Source organism: Lynx canadensis, chromosome B3 (genome assembly GCF_007474595.2).
Source record: "Lynx canadensis isolate LIC74 chromosome B3, mLynCan4.pri.v2, whole genome shotgun sequence".
NCBI classification, from domain to species: Eukaryota; Metazoa; Chordata; class Mammalia; order Carnivora; family Felidae; genus Lynx; species Lynx canadensis.
In genome coordinates this window covers 125,165,638-125,188,146 of record NC_044308.2, presented here as the reverse complement: position 1 = coordinate 125,188,146, position 22,509 = coordinate 125,165,638, and the positions used below count along the sequence as shown (strand labels likewise).

Below are 22,509 nucleotides of genomic sequence, written 5' to 3'. Positions count from 1 at the left end.
TCACCAGCTTTTGTCTGCTTTCTGCCCGAAATCTCTCTCATCTCTTCCCCTTCTATCAGTATACCTACCACTTGTGTGAATCACTGCCTGCTTGCATTTGCTAAGCAGTAGCCTGTATTTGTAAGCCACACACCTGATACTGTGTTCCCTTGCTTAAACTCTTGAGTGCTACATAATTTCCAGTCACTTAAAGACCAAAACCTGGCCTTTTGAGTCACAGGCACATGGACCTTTTCTCAGGTCTTTGAAAATATCAAGAACCTCCCTATCCCCGGATTTCTGGAATACTAGTCTCTCTGTATAGAGTGAATATTATTCTACTTCCTTTCTTTATGTAACTAATTCCTACTTATCCTGAAGAATTCAATTCCAGTATCTCTTACCCCAAAATATCTCCCTGGACCCCTAACCCCACTCCAGGAATGGGTCATGTACCACAGTTACAGTTTCTGAAAATCTGTATTTATGGCCCTTTCCACTTGTAAATGTGTTAATTATATAATTAAGTTGTTCTCTTTGCTAGAACTAAGTTGCAAAAGAGCATGGACTTGCCCCTTTATTCCCGCATCTGACAATATCTAGTACATAGTGCTTGATAAATGTTTGTCAGACTAGTAAAACTGTTATTCTGCCTAACAGCTAAATATTCTAATTAAGGGTATTTCATTCCCATATCCCATCAACTTTAAGAATAGATAAGAGTACCACTTAAAACTATTACCAGATACCAGGCTTTATTATTATTTATTTTTTTAATTTTTTTTCCAGACTGCATTTTGACAGCTTCATTGTCTGTAGGTCTTTTAAAATGTGTATCATTAGGCCAGATGAATGGTTAATAAAAATGTCAGGTACCGAATTCTGGATGGTGAGTTTGCTGCATACCTTTTATACAAGTTTGGGATATTCTTGGTGTATGGTGCCGACTTGTGAAACATTCACACAGTGAATCAATTTTTCAGTACCTTCACAGAAGAAATAAACTGAGTTCCCAATATATAACTGCATTAACTCAACAAATATCTGTTGCTTTAGGTGACCCAAGAAAAAAAGCAAGGGAGATTCAAGGAAGGGAGTGATCCATAAGTTCAGGGCAAGATAGTGTAGCTTAGCCTAGAATGGTGGTAGTGGGGGGATGGTAGGTGGATTCAAGAGGAATTTGGTAGAGAAAGTTACAGGACTCAGTGATGGATTGGATATGAGATTCGGCGGGTGGCGGGGGGGGTTGGTTACCTTAAGCAGCCAAGAGATGTCATGTTGCTATTACTTAAACTGAGATAACTGCAATATTACAAGATTTTTTAATTGTTCCTGAAATAATTATTTTGGTTAAAAGCCAAAGGCAGATAGATTCTATAAAAACTAATTATCTTAATAAATCTTTTCTCACAGAGAGCATTTGACTACTTCAATTTAGCAGCCAATGCTGGCAATTCACATGCTATGGCTTCTTGGGAAGGTTACTGTATGTCCTGTGAACATATTATGTAACAGCAAGAGGTGTTTGCATAATAAGCACATGTTGTATTTAGGATCTACAGTTTACCAAAAATAAAGTGGAAATGAAGTTTCCAATGCAAGGATTGTTGTGTCTTGTGGCAAAGTAAGAAAAAACTTCCTTTTTCATTATTTTGAAAACAAATACAGTATAAACCAATGGGTATTTTCATCTATAACAAATCCTAAGGTTAGGATGCTCAGAATAAATAGGTCACAGAATTCTTGCAAATAGAAAAATCTCAGCAGTGTTTGCCAATAATGCAGCAAGTTATTTGGGGCCTGAGAACTTTACATTCAGAACTCCCATCTATAGTAGCATAGAAATGGTATTCCTCATTTATTTTTGTTAAGCATTAATTTTCTATTCTCTTCTTTTGGCCCTTTCATCATGTCCATACCTGGTACTACTCTGATCATTCAGTGTTTGAAACCTTTTAGTTCTTTCTTTTCCTGAACTTAAGACCTACCCTTTATCTTACCCTGGGGGACAATGTGGTGGAAGAGAAATGGAAGCAGATGTTGGTAATAACACTCCTTTTTTCTCATTTAATCACTGATCCCAAGCAATTTATCAACCACTTGACTGCCTTGGGATAGAGTGAGAGAAAAGATTCCCCTTGAGTTAAAGATTTCCCCTCTTGAGTTGATCCGTGAGCTGATTTTAATGTATTCATATTTATAGAGAAGTCATAATGTGATATGACAAAGAATATATAATAATGCTAAATGTTTACTTTCAATGCTTTGCTTTTAATTCTGAAATATCCTGGGGGAATGTTAAACTTTGTTGAAAGATTTCATGATCTCTCACAAACACCAGAATGAGATGAGCTAGAAATACATATAGGAGAGACGGTTATAGCTTGTACTAAAGTAGGCTTGTTTGTAGATGTATTCAGAAGGAAGTGATATTGTCCCACAGAGTAACGAGACAGCTCTTCACTACTTTAAGAAAGCTGCTGACATGGTAAGATCTCATGACTTAACATATTGAAATGTGTGCCATATTATTATTTTAGTAAGTTATTATACTGAAGGATTAGTCATAACCAACTCATGCCTCACATTATTTAAAGCACCTGTGATTTGTGTGAATGGATTGGCTAGAAAAAAACCTTCCCATAAAGGCATTTTATTGGTTGGGGGGGGGGGGCGTGGATAGGAGAAGACCATATTATTGAAATTAAGCCTCTGTTTTAATTCATTGAGAAGTTTCCTGATTAAGGAAATACTGATTTTAGTAATGCAATTGAAAGTCATATAATCTACCCTATTTGTATTGCAATCTGAGGCTTAAAACGTTACGCAACTAGGTACTTTCAATAATCTTAAATACATAATTTAGACTTTCTTTGGCCCCAGAGAAAACTACCTATGAATTTAAGACCCCGTATGCCTCCAGTGTGTACTTATCTCCTTGCCAACTACATGTTACTTTAGTTCTAATGTCAGTTGAGTATTTCCCAAAGGAGTGCTGTGACACTTTTTTAAAAGATGCCTCGTCCCTATTAGTTTAGATTGAATTTAGATTTTTCTCTTGCAGGTCTCAAACAGTGAGTATCTTTGTCTGTGAGACTCCAGTAACCTTTAGCATATCTTTGCCACCTGATCCCAGTGTTGCTTTTTACCTGGTTGTTGACTTGACACCATAGCATCTTCCTTCTTTATTGGGGAGGGTGATTACCAATGAAAAACTACAAAAAAAGTGATATACTTTTTGGGATGCCTGGTGGTTCACTTGGTTAAGCGTCCAACTTGTGCTCAGGTTGTGATCTCACAGTTCATGAGTTCAAGCCCCGCATCAGCTCTGTGCTGACAGATCAGAGCCTGGAGCCTGCTTCGGATTCTGTGTCTCCCCTCTCTCTCTGCCCTCCCCCACTTGTGCTCTCTCAAAAATTAATAAACATTTAAAAAACAAAATAAAATACTACCTATTAAAAAAAGTGTTTTAAAAAGTGACCTACTTTTAGTTAATAAAAACGAAACACATTAGTCATGTTTTCTATCATAACTCATGGAACAGATGGTCATAAGTCACCAAATTTAATTCTAGATAAATTTACTATTTGCTCTTTTTCCGGCAAATTATTGACCCCCAAATCTCTAAAAGTCGGCATTACATTTAGCCTGATGGGAAGGAGAATTTTGAATTGAAAATGCAGTGACATTTTTGACTATGTTTGTAGGTTATTTCTTTGGCAGTCATTTATTCTTGCTAGTTTCTTAATGAATCATTCACTCTTTTTCTCGGTTTGCAGGGCAACCCAGTCGGTCAGAGTGGACTCGGAATGGCTTACCTCTACGGGAGAGGAGTTCAAGTTGTAAGTTTTCAGTGTAACATTCTGACTTAAGCAGTCAGCTGGTGAGTTGGAGAAATATTAACTAGCTTCCAGCCTGGGTGAAATCCTTTCTTTATAACCAGAGCTGAACCTTTTCCTATTCTCTGACTTTGGCTGCTTACCACCCTTCACCCCGCACCTGCCATATGACTGCCTTCTTCGAATAGCTCTGTCTCTGGCACCTTTTCTAAAAGTGTGAAGCTGCTTCTCATTCTTCTGTCTATGCTGTCTACTCTCCAAGACTTAAGCTTCTCCCTCTCTACTTCTTCACTCAAGGCTAAGAAAATGTTTGTCCCTCCCATTTAGGAGAAAAGCTTTCTGTTCTATTCTTTGCTCTTCTCTTCTCTCCAGTCCTTCACTGCAAAGCCAGGTTTCTCCAAAAAATGAACTGTATTAGTGGCTACCACTCACTCATTAGCTCTTAGAGTTAGGCTTCTGCCTCACGTAACTGCCCTGTGCAGATCACCAGTAACCTCCTAAGGGTCAACACCTGTTGACTTTTTGTCTTGAACCCTTTCCTCCCTGGAATTCTGCAAGTTCTCTTGCTTTTCCTAAGCCATTGCTTCTTATTCTTCTCTACTACTTCCTCATGGTTGCCCCTGGATTCTCAATGCTGTCCTCTTCTCTTCACTTTATGAACCCTCCAAGTAGTATGTTTTTAATTGGGCCTGAAACTAAGCATTAGGTTTAAGATTCTAATCTGTAGGTGTTCCCTAGCATAGAAATCAGTATAGCGTGGTCTCATTTTGATTCTTTTTAGTCATTTTATGACACTAAAGTTCAGTAGTGATCTTTTAGTTTCTCTCTGTGGATACGTAGGGTATTTGAAATCTAATAATCATATGGTGCTTGATAAGTTACACAGGAAAAGAATGAATAAAGAGAATAATTTTCCTTATTTAAGGAAATTAGGAAAATTAAGGTTTAGAAAAGATTTGTTGGTTAATAGAAAAGATTGTTTCTTAAGTCCTGATCTTGTGTTTCACTGGTGATGTGTATGCTTTCTGAGAGTGAACACAGCAAATTGTTTCACAAAAACTCTTACTTGCTTTTCTTTAGTCTTAAATATTTAAGTCCCTCTGTGACTTAAAGTAGACTACCCTCTGTATGTTATGAAAACTTAGAAGGTAGTCTTTTTAATGGCTCTTTGAGAATATCCTGTATGTGTTTTGTTGACTCTTTTTAATAAATGAATCTCCTAACTTCTAAGTATATCAGCCTTTTGAGCTTTCTTATCATGTGATCATGTGACCTCTTTTCCTACAGAATTATGATCTGGCACTAAAGTATTTCCAGAAAGCTGCTGAACAAGGCTGGGTGGACGGGCAGCTGCAGCTTGGCTCTATGTACTACAGTAAGTAATACTGGAATTAAATGCTTCATCCACCAATATCGAAATTGCCTATTTTCCATCCGATACCACTTTGATGTGGAAACGAGAGCTGTCGCATTCGGGCTGATTAATGTTCTCCCATTTCAGTAATTTGTGCATCTTGTTTTTCATGGTAAATTAGGTTCATCTGTATTAATATACAAATCTGTATTGTTAAGGTTCCCATCTTTCCTGAGTAAGAATTCTGAGTTTCATTTGATTTTACTCATTATATAAGGCTGCTCTCATGCTTCAGTTAAATCTTATTTAAAACTATTTCTGACCTTTCATGTGATTTTCCTTACAGATGGCATTGGCGTCAAGAGGGATTATAAACAGGCCTTGAAGTATTTTAACTTAGCTTCTCAGGGAGGCCACATCTTGGCTTTCTATAACCTAGCACAGATGCATGCCAGCGGCACAGGTGTGATGCGATCGTGTCACACGGCAGTGGAGGTAAGGGCTGTTCTACCAGCTCGTACACAGGAACTTCATTTTCCCAGGAGGAAAGTCTATCGTTTTAATTCTCGTTTTCTTTGCATGATTTCTTCTACAGTAGAAAGAGATTCGACCTAATAGCTTGGATACACTGAGGGAAGACACTGAGGGCCTGTGTGTCACCCTCATGCTTATTTGTTTCATTTGTTTCATTTGTACATTTGTAAGGAGAGTGGGTGTTGTCTGCAGTCTCTCTAGCACGTCCTAGACGGTATCTGAGCACCACGAGGTCTGTGTCGGATGAATGTTGCAAAAGGCAATGCTGATGTCTTCTAAATGGAACTTTTCCTCTTTAGCTCTCTCATAACTGGCACTGCAGAGTGGCATTTGCTAAATGCTTAGCACAGTTTCTAAACCTCTCTGTGTTTCAGTTCCCTCGGTTGTAAAATGGGCCTATTAATAAGACTTATTTCATAGAGTGTCCCCCATGAACCTCGTGGGAGCTGTAAGGGAGTTTCTGTACGTACTGTACATAAAGCACAAGAACAGTGCCTGGTGGGGGTAATGGTATATAATTGTTTACTATTATTTTTATAAACCTGCTCTAAAGACTAACTGAAAGCTTCAAGTAAATATCCCAGACTTTTATATATATTAATAAAGTTGCCAGAGATTCAAAGAGGTAGCTTAATAATCACTTGTAGCCAAAGTGCAAAAATGATAGTCTGGCATATGTTCCTTGTTTTGTTACTGGTTTTTTTTTGTTTTTTTTTTTCCTGTTCTCACAGTTGTTTAAGAATGTGTGTGAACGAGGCCGGTGGTCGGAGAGGCTTATGACTGCCTATAACAGCTATAAAGATGGCGACTACAACGCCGCGGTGATCCAGTACCTCCTGCTGGCCGAACAAGGCTATGAAGTGGCACAGAGCAACGCAGCCTTCATTCTCGATCAGAGTAAGGTTCACTTTCATTCTGCCTTGGGTTTAGACTGTGAAGGCTCACATCAAGTAGCTTGTTTTTGTTTTAAAGAGAAAAGCCACAAAGAAACTTCTTTATTGTTGTAAGTAGACCTTAACAACGCACGTGCTGGAGTACTTTACCTCAGCTCCCTAAGCCATCAAAGTTAGTTTTGCAATTAGCGTTGATGTAGAAATCAATTTGCCATTCTTCACAAAATTAACTGCTTTCAGTAAACACATTTTTCAAAATACAGCAGATAGAAGAACCTCATTTTTCCAGTGGTCTGTAGATCCCTAGAAGTGGCTCCATGGTTACTGTCCGATTAGTTCTGTGGATAAAACATGTTGCAGAAAGTAGTGTTGTCCTGCTTACAGTGATTCTTTTGAACTCGGTATTTCCGCGGGGCACCTGGGTGGCGCAGTCCGTTAGGCGTCCGACTTCAGCCAGGTCACGATCTCGCGGTCTGTGAGTTCGAGCCCCGCGTCAGGCTCTGGGCTGATGGCTCGGAGCCTGGAGCCTGTTTCCGATTCTGTGTCTCCCTCTCTCTCTGCCCCTCCCCCGTTCATGCTCTGTCTCTCTCTGTCCCAAAAGTGAATAAACGTTGAAAAAAAAAAAAAATGAACTCGGTATTTCCTTCTAATACTTGTTTAATTTCAATACAATACTTTGGTCATTTAATACTTGTTGTATCCCAGTTATGCTCCACATATCCACCCTAGCTTGTAAATGAAGCCTAAAAGTCTAGTGCCTTTCCTTAAATGCCTAAGTTGTATTTATTTCGTCTTCCCTGTAGGAGAAGCAACCATTGTAGGTGAGAATGAAACTTACCCCAGAGCTTTGCTGCACTGGAACAGGGCTGCCTCCCAAGGTGAGTAGCCCACTCATTCTAGGGCAAGAGTTTCACCCAGGGATCTTTCTGTACTTTTTGTTTGTTTTTTTTGAATCTCCCGTAAAAACTAAATAATGTCATTCATCAACATACTAACTGTTGCTTAAGTTGCATCGTGATTTATCTATTCTTAAAACGGAAGTTCTAGTCACAGGGTTTCTAAATTATTGAATTGTGATTGGTCATTTATATCACGTTATGGTTTACTCTTTGATTTTTTGTTTGAAGCCAGTTATATTGCATAAAATGAGAATCACATGGAATATATAATAAAATATTAGTCTAAAACCCAAAAAGATTTTAACCTTTCCCCATCTTTTTTTGTTTGACTATTTTATTCTCACACATACTCCTCTCAACAGTGCCTGGCTATCCCTTCTTCAAACCTAAACAATGGTCCAGTTGAACTACTTTAAAATGTAAATGGCAGAATATTACTCAGCCATCAAAAAGAATGAAATCTGGCCATTTGCAGTGGCATAGATGGAGCTAGAATGTATTAAGCTAAGCAAAATAAGCCAACCAGAGAAAGATAAATACCATATTCACTCGTATGTGGAATTTAAGAAATAAAATAGATGAATTTATGGGAAGAGAGGGACAAAGAGAAGAGAAGGAAACAAGCCACAAGAGACTCTTGGCGATAGAGAGCAAACTGAGGGTTGATGGAGGCAGGTAGGTGGGAGATGGGCTAGATGGGTGATGGGCATTAAGGAGGGCACTTGTTATGATGAGCACTGGGTGTTGTATTTGATGAATCACTAAATTCTACTCCTGAAACCAACATTATACTTTATGTTAACTAACTAGAATTTAAATTAAAAAAAAAAAAAAAGGAAAAGAAAGTATAAATGGCATGATAGACTAGAACATGCTCATTTGAAGAGTACTGTTGTGACATGGGGAGTACCACCCACCTTGTTATACCTCTCCCTGTTGCAGAACCTGCTTCAGAAGAGTAATACCTCTAGTTTCAATCTTTATTGAATTTATAGCTTGGCTGAAGGATTTGTTATAAAGTTTTCATACTACCAATTAAAATTGTGTTTTATGTAAGCATGTTAACAGGAGGAGAAACAACAATTTGGTCCGTTTTAAACGCACTTTATTTACTGGCAGTTTTGCATTTAATTTTTGTTTAAGGCTATACGGTGGCTAGAATTAAGCTTGGAGACTATCATTTCTATGGATTTGGCACTGACGTAGACTACGAGACTGCGTTCATTCATTATCGTCTGGCATCCGAGCAGCAACACAGCGCACAAGCCATGTTTAATCTGGGGTATATGCACGAGAAAGGACTGGGCATTAAACAGGTGAGGCTGGCTTCAAAACAAATGTTAGAATGATGTAATTGTGATTTGGGGGAAACGTCTGCATTTATTTCTAGAAAATAGGCTTTCTTTCGGAATGTGCTCCGATTTTAGGTACTAAGTTATGAGGCAGTTTTGTAATATTTCAGAAGCCCACCCTTGCACCTCTCCCGTCGTCAGACATATGCATGTTGCTGTCACATGCACACTGCTTTATGTACGATAAGCCAAAAGCAGAGTCGTGGAAATGGAAATATGATGCTGCCTCGATCAGCAACTCCTTGTTTGAGAAACTATCTGTCCATCTTCAGCCAAATTCTGTTCTTTGTAAAGTATTTTGAAATGAAGTAAGATGTTTGCTACTGACAAATGTATTTCTGACTCTTATACCTTCCTAATGGAGTCTAACATTCTTTAGAGCCATGGTCTTAACTTTTTGCCTATATGCCCTTAAGAGAATTTTGAACAACTGTGTTTTGTCCTGCACATTTTTATTTATTTTAATTTTTTTTGTTTGTTTTTAAATTAGGGTGAGCTCAAACAGGGGTAGAGGGGCAGAGGGAGAGAGAGAGAAAATCCCAAGCAGGCTCCACACTGAGTGTGGAGACCAACGCAGGGCTCGATCCCATGACCCTGGGATCATGATCTGAACCAAAATCAAGAGTAGGACACTCAACCGACTGAGCCACCCAGGCACCCCTCTCCTGCACATATTTAATTTGACATTTAAAATTTTTCATCATAAGCTTCAGGTCTGAGTTCTACCTATTTTAAGCATCAACCCTTTTTTTTTAAATAAAATGACTAAGTTACTCCAAATACCAAAATGTTGATACCCTCATCATTAATTTTTTTAAAAACACAGCAAATTTATTAAATGAAAATTGTGTCTTTTCCTTTTCTTCCTGAATTCATATTTTCAAGTCATTGTTTTCATAGATTTGCATGTAAATGTAATGTTTTTAATGCTTAGATATTTTACTGATCAATCATACTTACCTGAAACAAAGTATGTAAATTCAAATTTTGAATTTTATTTCCTATGATTATAGGCTCTAAGTGTTAAGAAAAATTCATAAGATACTAGCCATAGTTGGTTAATTATCAATACAATATTGAACAAATCAACATAATACTATGAATTTCACTAAAATTTTACTTTTTGTGATAATTATTAAAAATGCATTTTTTTTTTTAAATGTTTATTTATTTTTGGGACAGAGAGAGACAGAGCATGAACGGGGGAGGGGCAGAGAGAGAGGGAGACACAGAATCGGAAACAGGCTCCAGGCTCTGAGCCATCAGCCTAGAGCCTGACGCGGGGCTCGAACTCACGGACCGCAAGATCGTGACCTGGCTGAAGTCGGACGCTTAACCGACTGCGCCACCCAGGCGCCCCTTAAAAATGCATTTTTTAATGAGTTGAATGGAGCATCTTTTAAAAATTAGTTTAAGTATCATTGAGTAAATTTAGCATTAATTTCCTTTTTTTTTTTTTTTTTAAGTTTATTTTGAGAGTGTGAGAGAGTGTGAATGGGGTAGGGGCAGAGAGGGAGAACCCCAAGCAGGCTCCATGCCATCAGCACAAAGCCCAACACAGGGCTCGATCTCAAGAGTTGGACACTTAATCAACTGAGCCATCCAGGCACCCCTTATTTTATAAATGTATGGCTGGAACCTTGTTCACATAAACAAGTATATGGGAATTGGGGAGAATTTTGTTATAGCAAGGTCACTTAGTTCTTTAAACTGCTTTTGAGTTGCTTGCTGTTTTCCTTCAGGCTGCTACACAGAATACCATAGGGTGGCTTAAATAATAGAATTTCTCACACTTCTGGAGGCTGAGAAGTTGAAGTTCAGGGTGGCAGCAGGTTTGGTGTCTGGCGAGGAGACCCTGTTTCCTGGTCAGAGACACTGTCCTCTGGCTTTTGTCCTCATCTGAGCAACGAGCAGGAGAGAAGCAGCAAGTACTTAGGGATTCTTTAAGGATGCTCATCTCATTCATGAAAGCTCTACCCCTTTAACCTCATCTAATCCTAATAACCTCTCAAAGACCTCACTTCCTAATCCCAACCATCACATGAGGGAGAATAGAGTTTCCACATAGAAATTTAGCAGGAGGATGGGACACATTTAGTCTATAACATATGCCAAAAATCAGAGTGATCTGTCACTGACACTTTGGTTAGGTCCCCCTTCAATCTTGTTGGAAACTGGAGACTTGGAATGGATACATTTATTTATTCCCTCGTCACTGGAGTCATTCATTTTCTAGTTTCTGTGGAGAATGCTGAAAGGCTTTACCTAGGTTTATCAGATAACTAATTATATTCCTCTTCATCACTGAGACACTTTGTTGACCTAATGTGCTTAAGGGCAAGTTACTCATTTTCATTTTGCTAATGCACCATTTTTTGTCAAAGTGCCTTTTATTTTACCACATTTGAATATGTATTTTAATCCCAATATGTAAATTTTCATATTTTACATTTATGTTACTATTAGATACTTGAATATAGTTTTATCAAGACTCTGGAACTGCAGATGGAGTACATTCAGTTTGTGGAAGATCTCTGCCATGTTGACCAAGCTACCAGAGCCTCTCTTAATTGGCAGACCACTCAGCTAGGTCAGACTTTGCCTCCATCAGCAAGACTGCATTTTTTTTTTTAATTCAAATAAAATTAATGTGTGTTTGATGACTAATAAAGATTACACATAGTTGTGGTTGTTTTGGGATACACTTCATAATAATTTACTGAAAGCAATCAAAATTAAAGTGATAGAACTCTGACAGTCTGCTTTTATAATAGATTAGAAACCAAGAAAATTAATTAGTGTGCATTCTCGTAATTTGCAATATAATGTTATATGTAGCTTATATAAATTCTTGTCAATAAAGACGATGATAAAGAGCATAGTATTCCCTTGATAAGAATGGGGAGGACAGAACTCAGGGATGCAGCTTTTAGGAATAATTAATCATGTGTAAAAAAAATGATTCCATTAGTTTCATTCCATGATTATCCATCATCATCTTTTCTTATTTTTTCCCAATTTTAAAAGAAGGAAACTTACATACTACTAAAAACTATCAATCCAGCGTGTAGTACAGCTAGAAAAATATTAAGGATTAAATGAGGATTGGTGTTACACAGAGTAAATAATTCAGGATGTGATTGATAAAATTTAGTTATCCCTTTGAATTATCCACACAAAAGTCTATGTTGTCACATAAAGTTTGATCCATGATCTTGAAGAATGTGGCAGTCCAGAAAAAAACTTGTTACCTTTTTTTTTTTTTTTTTTAACCAAAGACACTGACTCTCCCAGTACTGTTGTTGGTTGGAAGGTGCCCTTCTTCACTAACGACACCCCCTAGGGACAGTATAGGGAAGAGCTGACAGTAACTGCTTACATTGAACTATGTGGGAAGGTCCTTTTTAATGTTTAGCCTTTCTTTCCCATGTCTCATGGAATTCTTGCCTTGGAGTTTGGTATCCTTTGACAGTAGTCAGGGCATGGAGAAAGGGACGTTGTTAAATGAAAATTTCACTGTGTCTCCCCATGCCATTCAACATTTATCTGAATGCAGAGCACTCGGTCTGGGCCCGGATTCATAATGACTCATTTCACCCCTTACGGAAATATGTCTAAGGCAGGAAACCCAGCATGCAGGTCCCTTAACACTATCCATGCAAGTACCATTTGAAACATCTTGAGCATATTACCAGTTTGAGGATCACTGCTCCAAACTGAAACCTGAATTGCTTACACTGACTGAAGTTTTAAGAAACTTACTTAACTTGACCCAGAACTTGAGACTTCTAGATTGCCGCCAGGAGTCTTCAGAGTGACAGTGTTATGCGTACACAGCAAGTAGGATGTCAGACAGGAGGAGCAGGAGTTAAACCTTAACATTGTTCAGTTAGATTTTTCAAAATTAAGCCATTAGATGATTAAAGAAATATTACCCAATTAAGGGTGGGGTTTATCCTTTTAGGTAAGGGAAATTTTAAAATGAAAACTTGAAAGGTAAAGTCAATGCTCTGAATGCACAAACTGATACAATATGACTATATAAACTAAATAATATTATTTTACTTATTGTACCAAGAGATGAATTTTGGTTTATTTCCTGTATTATAGGATATTCACCTTGCAAAACGTTTTTATGACATGGCGGCCGAAGCCAGCCCAGACGCACAGGTACCAGTCTTCCTAGCACTATGCAAACTGGCTGTGGTGTATTTCTTGCAGTACATCCGGGAGACAAACGTAAGTGTTCCGTGCCTCTTTTAATTAAAATATAAGTGATATAAGCTGCTCGGTCCAGAAGTTTTTATTGGAAAAGTTCAGGGAGAAGGGAGGAGTGTCCTTCAGGGGTCTGGTGCTTTCCCTTCTGCCCCAGATGAAGGACCAGGAGATCACATCAGCTGTGGGGTGAACATAGCCACAGAGCAGCATGTTTTCAGGAACCATTTGACAGTAGCTCCAGGTGGTAAAGCAGTTTCCACTGATGCAGGTGTTTTCTGGCTCAGAGAAAACCAAGACCAACCCTTGGCGATTTGAAGGTGTGGTTAACTAAATTCAGTAAACATTAAATCAGGTGACTGCCTGGCAGTGACTCAGACCAGACCCTTCAAAAGGGAGAAGGAGAACCTGAGAACTTGCCCAGGCTGTTGTACTTCAGATTGTGCTATTAGCAAGAAACATGTTAAAAACACGTCTCGAACTTTGTTCTCTAAAAATACCTTGAACTACTTTAAATAAGCTCATGGTGGAACCTAGACGAGAGGTGGGTTCCCCATTCCTTTCAAAACTGCTGACCTTATTTACCAGTATTTCTGTGTAGGTGCTCTTGGGTTCTCCAGTTTTACATTTTGTTAACTGTACTTCCTTATAATGGATTAACTGGAACAGGATTTAACTCCGAAAGTCCTGAAATGTGTGCAGAAACAAGGGCTACAAAACTTGAATTTACTCCAGACCAGAACAGGATGATGTTTCAGTCCTTTCATTAACATCTTTCAGAACAGGTTTGATACACCGTTTCACATTAGATTCCAGAAAGGGCTTTTCCTCCTGTGTGATCCAGGTGGAAAGGGTGATGTTCCTTTTTGCAGCCCTGTCTCGTGTACTGAGGTCCTCCCCGCATAGGGCTCCGAAGGACTGGAGGTGTTGGGACTCCTGGACTCCGTCCTCTGGTTGCTTACACACTTGTAATGGCACCTTTAGAATGCTTGCTGGCCCTGAGCCAGATGCGCCGTACCCTCCACTAAGTGGAAACAGTCTTGTTCCTTTCACCTGAAAAGCTAACAGTGTGGCAGCCTGCTGTTTTCTCTCGGGGCTATTTCAGACCCTTGTCTCTCACAGTTTGTAAGACTAAGAACTGTTAGTTACAGACTAGGATTTAGTCACGCCTTATACCATACTAAGTGTATCCTATCTTTGTTGTTTTTTTAATACAGAAGTATAAGAAGACAATAAATGCTCCATAAGCCTACCACCTAGATATTCCAACCAAAGAAAGAGTTTACCAAGTACTGATGGTGAGAAAGCCAGTGCAGAAAAGACCAAAACTCCCCTATCACAGGCCCACCCCAGGAAACACAGTTAATAGTTTCTTAGAATCTTTTTCGAGGAAAATTTAGCACCTGCATCTACAAATCTATATTATGGGGACCTTTTAAATATAATTTTAGTTAAATATAAAGGATTATACCGCATGTTTACTTCCTTCGTAGGTAAGTAGCAGTCAGGAAATTTCAGGAGTAACTTCTCTTAAGTGACACCTAAACAAAGCATTATGGACTAAGAACATAACTTTAAAGTTTAAGTTCAAAAGTGTTAAATATTTAGTGAAATCCTAGTTGAAAAGCATTAGTCATTCAGCTATTAAACGCTTGAATTCCTGCCATCTCCAGCTAGATGAGGGAGGAAGTGAAATAACCCTGCTGTCATGAGAACAGGGCTGCCATCACTACAGATAGGTGACAAGTGCCGAGAGACTGATTGCCTCCCCGTGGCCTTCCATTGTCCCCAGTATTCCTTGCAAATCTTTTCTGTGAAAAGTGGTTGGAAATGCATGCATTCGATTACTGATGGAAAGGAAAGGAACCCGGCTAGACATTCTGTATCATCTACTGTCATGAAATAATAACTCAGTTCCTGAGACACATTATTTTTTGAATTCTTAAAGCCTTTTTATTTAAGCCATTGCAAAACATTCCTAAAACCAATTATTTTAATAAGTTCTGTATTCGTCTCTGATTTGTGATACAACTTTTTCCTGCTTCCTTCTCTGACATTTTAGTGATCGTAATGATTTTTATATTATTCTCATTAAGATTCGAGATCTGTTCACCCAGCTTGACATGGACCAGCTTTTGGGGCCTGAGTGGGACCTTTACCTCATGACCATCATCGCTTTGCTGTTGGGAACAGTTATAGCTTACCGGCAGAGGCAGCACCAGGACATGCCTCTACCCAGGCCCCCAGGGCCACGGCCAGTGCCACCGCAGCAGGAGGGGCCACCAGAGCAGCAACCACCACAGTAACAGCCACCGTGTCCAGCCTTGATCAGTGACAACCAAGGAAATTGTTTGCTGAGAACACTTGCATTTGATTTAGGACTTCGGATCAGTGGTCACCTCCTGGAAGAGGCACAAGGAAACATTGAATTCCTAAAGCTGCTTAGAATCTGATGCCTTTATTTTCAGGGATAAGTAACTCTTACCTAAACTGAGTTGAATGTTTGTTTCAGTGCCGTATGGAGTAACAACTCTCAGTGGCTTTCCCCCCCCCCCCCCCCATTTTTTTTTCCTGGAAACATGTGAGACGCAATGTCTGCTGTACCCAGCTGTCTTTCTTGGGTCCTTTTGGTCATTCTCTCAATGTGCATAAGTTCTTCTATCAACCACCTTTAAGGTCTTGTGCATCAACACTAAAAACTGATCACTGTAAAAAGGAAAAACCAGTTAGTTGCAAGTTTAACCTTAACATGTTTGAAAGTCTGAAAATAGAACTTGCCTTTTAAGTAAAAAAAGTAAAAAAAAAAAAAAAAAGTCTTCAAAGTGTTTCAGAACTGCAATAACTGAGAAACTTTTACCAATCCACATGCAAGTATGCGTATTCAACATATTATTTTAAAAGGGAAGGCTGGGAGGTTTCTTCTTACTGGTGATTGTCACACTTGATACCGTACTTGTGTCCTTCAAAGACTGAAAGTCCTGTTAAAGAGTTTTACGTGAACTTCACTTCTCTGGAATGGAATAGATGAAACATTGTGAACTGACTCCTTGAGCTAACATGTGAATTTGCCCCACCTACTCGATGTAATTTGCTTGTTTGTTTTGAGTATACAGAGCCTTGATCCGGAAGCCAGAGGATGGACTAAGTGGGAGAAATTAGAACAATACTAAAGAACTCTGGGTGGGGTACCAAAATGATAGACACACTTTCCTGAAAGATGAAGCATTTGTTCCCAGGGTTTATTTTACTTTGCATTTTTTTATTGCAAAAGAACAGTTTGCACCCTCCTGAATTCTTTAAATTTGAAATATTATTGCCAAGATGTGGCATACAGTGACTACCATTATAAAACTAAAACTCTGAGAATCTAAGATGTATTAAACTCAGTGGTTGAGGAAAGCCAAAGCCTGTTTATACTGTTCAGGTAGATTTTTACTTCTGCAGTTTTATATTACAGTAGAAAGTCAACCACTTTGTTAGCTGTCCTATTCACCACCCTCCCACTGTTGACGTTAGGAAAATCAAGGCCATTATACTTCAGAGTCTGGTTAAATAGCGTGAAACACAACAACAAAGAAAACCGAGGATTTCACATACCATACAAATGAAGAAATTTAAACCGAATTTGTATTTCTTTTTACTATCAGATGGTGGTATTCACCAGCCTATGTCTAGTCTGAGACTACATTAGTATCTGAGCAGGCTTTCTATGCCTACTGACCTCAGTCTGTTTATATTAACCTTTATACTCTTTCCGTAGTCCCTCATCTGCCAGAAAACTTGAAGAGTTTATTACCTGTAGAGTTGTAAGACTTTGGGTTTTGAAGTTGGGATTGTATTTAGAACTAGATTTAAGTAGTCTGTAATGAACACGAAGGCTTAAATGTGAAGTTGTATGCTTTTCGTGTGTGTTTAGAGTATTCTGAGAAACCTGGTAAGCAAATTTTACACCCACGTAGTTGCTTCCAGATTTGAAGAGGTGGCCACAGAGGGAACCATATGTATAAATGCATATCTGAAAGGTAGGAAACGCCACCCTCAAAAACATCCCCTTGCTTTGGGCAGCTCTTAAATATTAATACTTCTTTGATCTCTTACACAGAGAGAGAGAGATCTGAGTGCAGTTGATACAATATGTTGGTGTCTTCACCACTGCGTCTTCTCACCCTTCAAAACTGTAATTCACGGTAGCAGCCACATTTCTTTTCGAAAGAACTGTTGTAATTTATTTAAATGCTTAAAAACCCCTCTAAGGTGAGTAAACAACTGTTTGTTTCCTCTACCACCCACCTGATTTCTCCTTTAGCAGCATTTTTATCTCTAGCTTTACTTCCCTCCATTAGCACTCTGAGAAGACATTTTATAAAAACAGTGTGCACTACCTAATAAAGCCAGATGGGAAAGCGCAGTCTTGTTCTTCATGCAATAACAAACTTCCTGTTAGTTTACAACTACTTGCCATTTCCTTTTTATTACTAATATTCTAACCCTTTTCTTGGCCTTTTCCCCCCGTCCTGCCAAACCCTTGAGTCCTTTGCTACTGGAAATTTGAACGGTCTATTTAAAATAACTTAGTTCCTAGATGGCTTTGTGACTTCAGTCCTTACGACCGTCTCAAAATACTCTGCTCCCTTTTTCTTTTCTGTTCACAGGACATAATACCTAGGCAAGTAGGAACTGGGTTTGGTGTTTCTCCTAAAATAATGCTCAATACTTACCTAATCAAATGGCATCCATTTGAATAAAATGACAGTAACTAAAGCTAGTTAATGTCAGTGACATTAAACTAACTCCAGAATTCAGGAGTTTTAATGTTAGAACTTAGAGTTAGCAGATTGAGCACAGCTTCATTTCTCCATGGTAGCCTGTCTCCTGACCCCTTTAATAGCCTGTCTTCCTGCCATCAAAGGTGACGACAGTAGTACTCCACTTAGCTTATATTCTCCTGTGCGTGTGCTTTGTGGTTAGCCAACTGTTCCAGAGTTTTGAGACCATTCTTCTTCTTTTTTATGTCACAGAGGTAGCATTGGTGTTTGGGGTTGTTTTGTTTTGTTTCTTTCTGTGGTTGAATTTTTTTGTTTCTGTTCTCTGAGTAAGGCTTATCTCATTTTTGGTTAATATTCAGTGTCACAGAAAAAGTAACCCCCCCCTTTTTTTTCAAAATTCATTATTTAGCACTGAAATGAGATTAACTTGGGAATCGTTTATCTTGATACTCTTGAGGATTTGTTACCCTTGTGCATATAAGGTTAATTTGTGAAAGTTTTACTGCTAAGCTGTTCTGTCTCTGTACCATTGGAAAGTTGTAGAAACTCTACCATGATCTGACCATGATCTGATGCTTTATTTAAGGAGCTGCTGTTGCCTCCGGGAAACTTAAGTATTTTGTATAGGGTTTTTTTTCTTCCTTGCTTCGTTTTTCCCTCTTTTCTTTGCTGCTCATATTTGTTCTTCAAACCGGTGTTTTGGAAGTATGCATGCAAGCCTGTAAATGGAGACCACAGCTCTTCATGTGTGTAGCATGTGTATTACTGTCTAGCCCCGTCTGCAAAAAAACTTCCCTCACAGAGGTTTGGACTAACATTTCACATGCACATTTCAAAACAGTGTCAGGTAAACAGCCCCTTCACCTGCCAAGAAGAGCAGAATGGGCTACTTTTGCCCCGAGGACAGCCAGTATTTGTTCTGGAAGTGAGTTTAATACGTGTTGCACCACATTATGACTAGGAGAATGCAAGAAATAAAGCAAAAGAAAACGATTTTCATGAAAATCTTTCTCCTCAGTCATTGTCCTCCACTATAAATGAAAATGGAAAATTTTTGAACACCACACTGAGGCACTACCTGATTTTTAAATGTGTGGCAGTCATTGAAAAGCAGCTAAATTTCTCCTGCCACTAGGTAGTTCAAGAAAACCTAAAATACCCCCAGTAAAAATGATTTGTGTTTTTAAAATGACTGTTTGCACCGGCAAAACTCTGATTTTGTGTGCATGGGAAGGATGTCTTGGCTACGTGCAGGCAGTCCTCTTTACACGCACTGTTTTTCCTGTTTACAATGACAAACACGCTGACACTAGTCTCTTTGATTTAAAACAAAAAAATCATAGTGTCGATTCGATCAAGGTATAACCACTGTCAATACTTAGGAGAAGCTTAAAAAAGACCATAAGCTGGCATTGGAAGGAACACCATGGTAGACTTTTTTGTAAATTTATTTTGTATTTAATTAAATACGGTATAAAGGCTGGTGAAGTGTAATATAATTGTGTAAACAAATCCTGTTAATAGAGAGATGTACAGATTCGTTTTGTACTGTATCTTGAAACTTGTGAAATAAAGACTCCACCTCTGGTTATCCTGTATGCTGTAATGTGCCATGACCACCTTTCCAGTCAGACTCTTTGTTTTTTGGGTTTTTTTAACCTGAATATTCAGTTTTTAATGGCCCGTTCTGGAATTTTAGAAGCTTCTGGGAACATTGATTTGGAGTAGTTTGAATCCATCTTTCATTTACTTTTAACTCCCTAAATTCAGATTTTTAAAAGTTGAATTTTGCCCTAGGGACAATATGAATATGTTAAGAAATGTTACTTTTTTTTTTTTTTTACATTATAAAATCGCCACCATACGTCTAGTTACCATCTGGCATTATATGAAATTATTACAGTGTTATTGGCTATGTCCCCTATGCTGGAGGTTACATCCTCATGACTTATTTATAACTGGAAGTTTTACCTATTTTGCCCTATTACCACTTTTTAAGTAACCTCTACTCCCATCATGGGGCTTGAACTCACTACCCTGAGATCAAGAGTCACATGCTCTACTGACACAACCAGGTGCCCCCTCCATTACCACTTTTTAAATCTCTGAGATCTTTGACCTGAACCAGCCTGTGATACATAGTGAAATGTATCTAAAGTGTATTTTATGCATTGCCCTGTCCCAGAAAGTTTTTGAGAGCTTACAGAGCCTCACACAATGATAAAATTTATATAGATTAAGGTGATCTGAGTAAAGAGGAAGTAAAGAGGAGTCACTTGGTACCCAAAATGCATGTTAGAAATGAACTATGCAAATCTGGCCCTAATTTTGTAGCAGCCAACTCAAACAGTAAATTGAGCCAAAATGTACCAGTTTAGGGGCATCGGATCCTTGGATAAAATGTCTGGATGATGCAAATTGTGGAAAGTGAGAAATTGGATCTCAAATTTTGCTTCTGGGAATGCAGTCAGCCACCCCACATGACTTTGACCTTGGCTATAATTAACGTGAGGATGTTGGACGTCAGAGCTGTAACATCAGGGGTTTGACCATGCAACTTGGGGTGATGCTTATTTAGTGCTTAGTCTCTCTCACAAGTCGTTAAAATGGGTCCTTGGTCTGCAACTGGGTGAAAACAGCCTCGCTCCTTTAACTTCCTTTATGATACTATACTAACTTTGATTGGTTATACTAGCCCTGACATTTGCCAATACTATGTAACAGCATATACGTGAATATATGCAAGTAAATAATTAGAAGCAACTTCTTTAGTAGAAACTGAAAAAAACATGATTTTTTTACTTTTTGGATATTTTTAGGCAAGTAACAAAGAGGTTTAGAATCTGTCCGTTCAAAAGGAGGTGCTGTGGTGTTACGGGTTTCCTATTTTTCTTCCTGCGTCATTTCTGCCACTACTTGGAAAGTCATCGGGTTAACCTTATGATTGAATCCTGAAAATTCTACCAACCTTATAACTTACTGTTAGTATTACATTTTGAGCAAAACTCTTGATCTTCCTAGTGTCCACATATTTTTTTTGGGGGGGGGGTCTGGATTAATTTTTTAAACATGATCTAGTGTTAATGCTGAATTGTGTATTAAACTCTTAAAACCCCACATACTTTTTTCTCATATAATGTGAGTGGAATGTGGCCAGTTACTTGACTTCAGAACATTCGTATAAATTTCTTCTGTTGCTGCTGAATGCATTTTCCCTTTGCCTTCTTCCTACCTCTCAATAGAACTCTGTTAATTCGCCTGACAGGATTGAAAAGAATGTCTCAGAAGTAAGTGCTAGGTATGAAGTTCAAGTATCCTAAATAAGGATTCTTAACTTTGAACATAAAGCCGTCATTGATGTTTTGCATGATTCAAGATTTAAATGTGAACAACAGAAACTTCCGTTCTTGGAAGCAGATTTATTTCAAGATCTGACAGCACAGCTGTGGGTTTCAGAGTCGGCACATCTGGGTTTCCCCACTTGCCTCCCATGCCCTTCCCTGTAATCTTTTTTCCTTAGAAAAATTTCATTCATTAGTTTTTTTGTTCTAAATGAAATCTTTTGAAACGAGTAGAAACTAATCCTGCTTGTGCAAGGGAAGAGAGGGAGGGGAGGTCAGGGAATCACCCAGCCCCTCGCTTCCCTTAGGTCCTCATAAAGAATTTACTTGAATTTTTCCAACCTATACAAATATGTTATTTTCTTTTCCATACTATTTGGAAAATGTTCTTTGGTGACATCTTAGATGATGCCCAGAAATTTGCTGCCAGAACACAGAGGTGAAAACAGTGCACTGTTTGTCTACGGTCCCTATTTTGACTCTCGATGGAATAAGTGTGGTAAGTGGAACTGTCTACACTGGAGCAGTGAGCCGTAGCCTCTAGTATTTCAAAGGCAAAGGGGAAAAAAAGTAATTGAAGAAGCCTTAAGTTTGTTTAATTGGTATCTGTATCTCCTCACTCATTTGAAACGTAAAAGCAATTAAAACTATGTAACTAATTTACCTGATGCTTTGTGTCCTCAGGTTTGCTAAACCGAAGATGAATCTAGTAGGTCTCACAGACACAGGAAAGCAGGTTAGAAACGGGACGTTTATGCCGTAAAGCAGTGAAATAAGAGAAGGAAGGCCTAAGAGCTAGGATGAAACCCCAATCTTAATTACAGAAACATTAAGTTGCATCCCAGAAGACTTATTACTATGACTAATAAAGGGACTTCTTACTTGTGAGTCATTGTTTTGGTGCAAGTCATGATGATGAGTGGGGACAGATGCAGAAAGGAAGGATTCCCCACACAACCTGCATGGCCTGCAGGTGGGGCCTTGCATTCCTGACAGGTTCTCCCATTGGGTCTCCCCAGGTGCCCAATCCCTTCAAAGAACAGATTAGTGATCAGTCCTGACCGCACTGAATGGCCCTGAAATGCCAGGGAAGAGGGTAAGGATGCCATCACCATCACCAGCATAAGGGGGAAGGAGACTACAGGGAACTCTTGCGTCCACAGCTAGTGGGTGGCCTGGGGCAAGCCACTCACTTTACATATGCACCATGAGAGGGGGCGCCAGGGATGGTGCCTAAGGTCCCATCCAGCCTTTGGAGGTCTTAAATGCCAAAAGTAATTGAATTGACTTATTTTTCCACTGACACCCAGCTCTTACAGGACTTCTCAGTAGAAATG

At 38.8% G+C, this 22,509-nt stretch overlaps 1 protein-coding gene across 1 annotated transcript in view; it reads left to right on the top strand.

Annotated features, from left to right (window-relative positions):
* Nucleotides 1-19,427, top strand: part of SEL1L (SEL1L adaptor subunit of ERAD E3 ubiquitin ligase) — a 53,055-nt gene extending 33,628 nt beyond the window's left edge. Inside the window, 11 exon segments of the mRNA XM_030319724.1 lie at nt 1,393-1,448; nt 1,450-1,459; nt 2,390-2,467; nt 3,759-3,821; nt 5,106-5,193; nt 5,519-5,667; nt 6,438-6,603; nt 7,403-7,477; nt 8,642-8,814; nt 12,961-13,089; nt 15,162-19,427. Coding sequence (XP_030175584.1) covers nt 1,393-1,448; nt 1,450-1,459; nt 2,390-2,467; nt 3,759-3,821; nt 5,106-5,193; nt 5,519-5,667; nt 6,438-6,603; nt 7,403-7,477; nt 8,642-8,814; nt 12,961-13,089; nt 15,162-15,371 — 1,197 coding nt within the window. The 3' untranslated portion in view covers nt 15,372-19,427.
* The last annotated feature ends 3,082 nt before the right edge of the window (nt 19,428-22,509 follow it).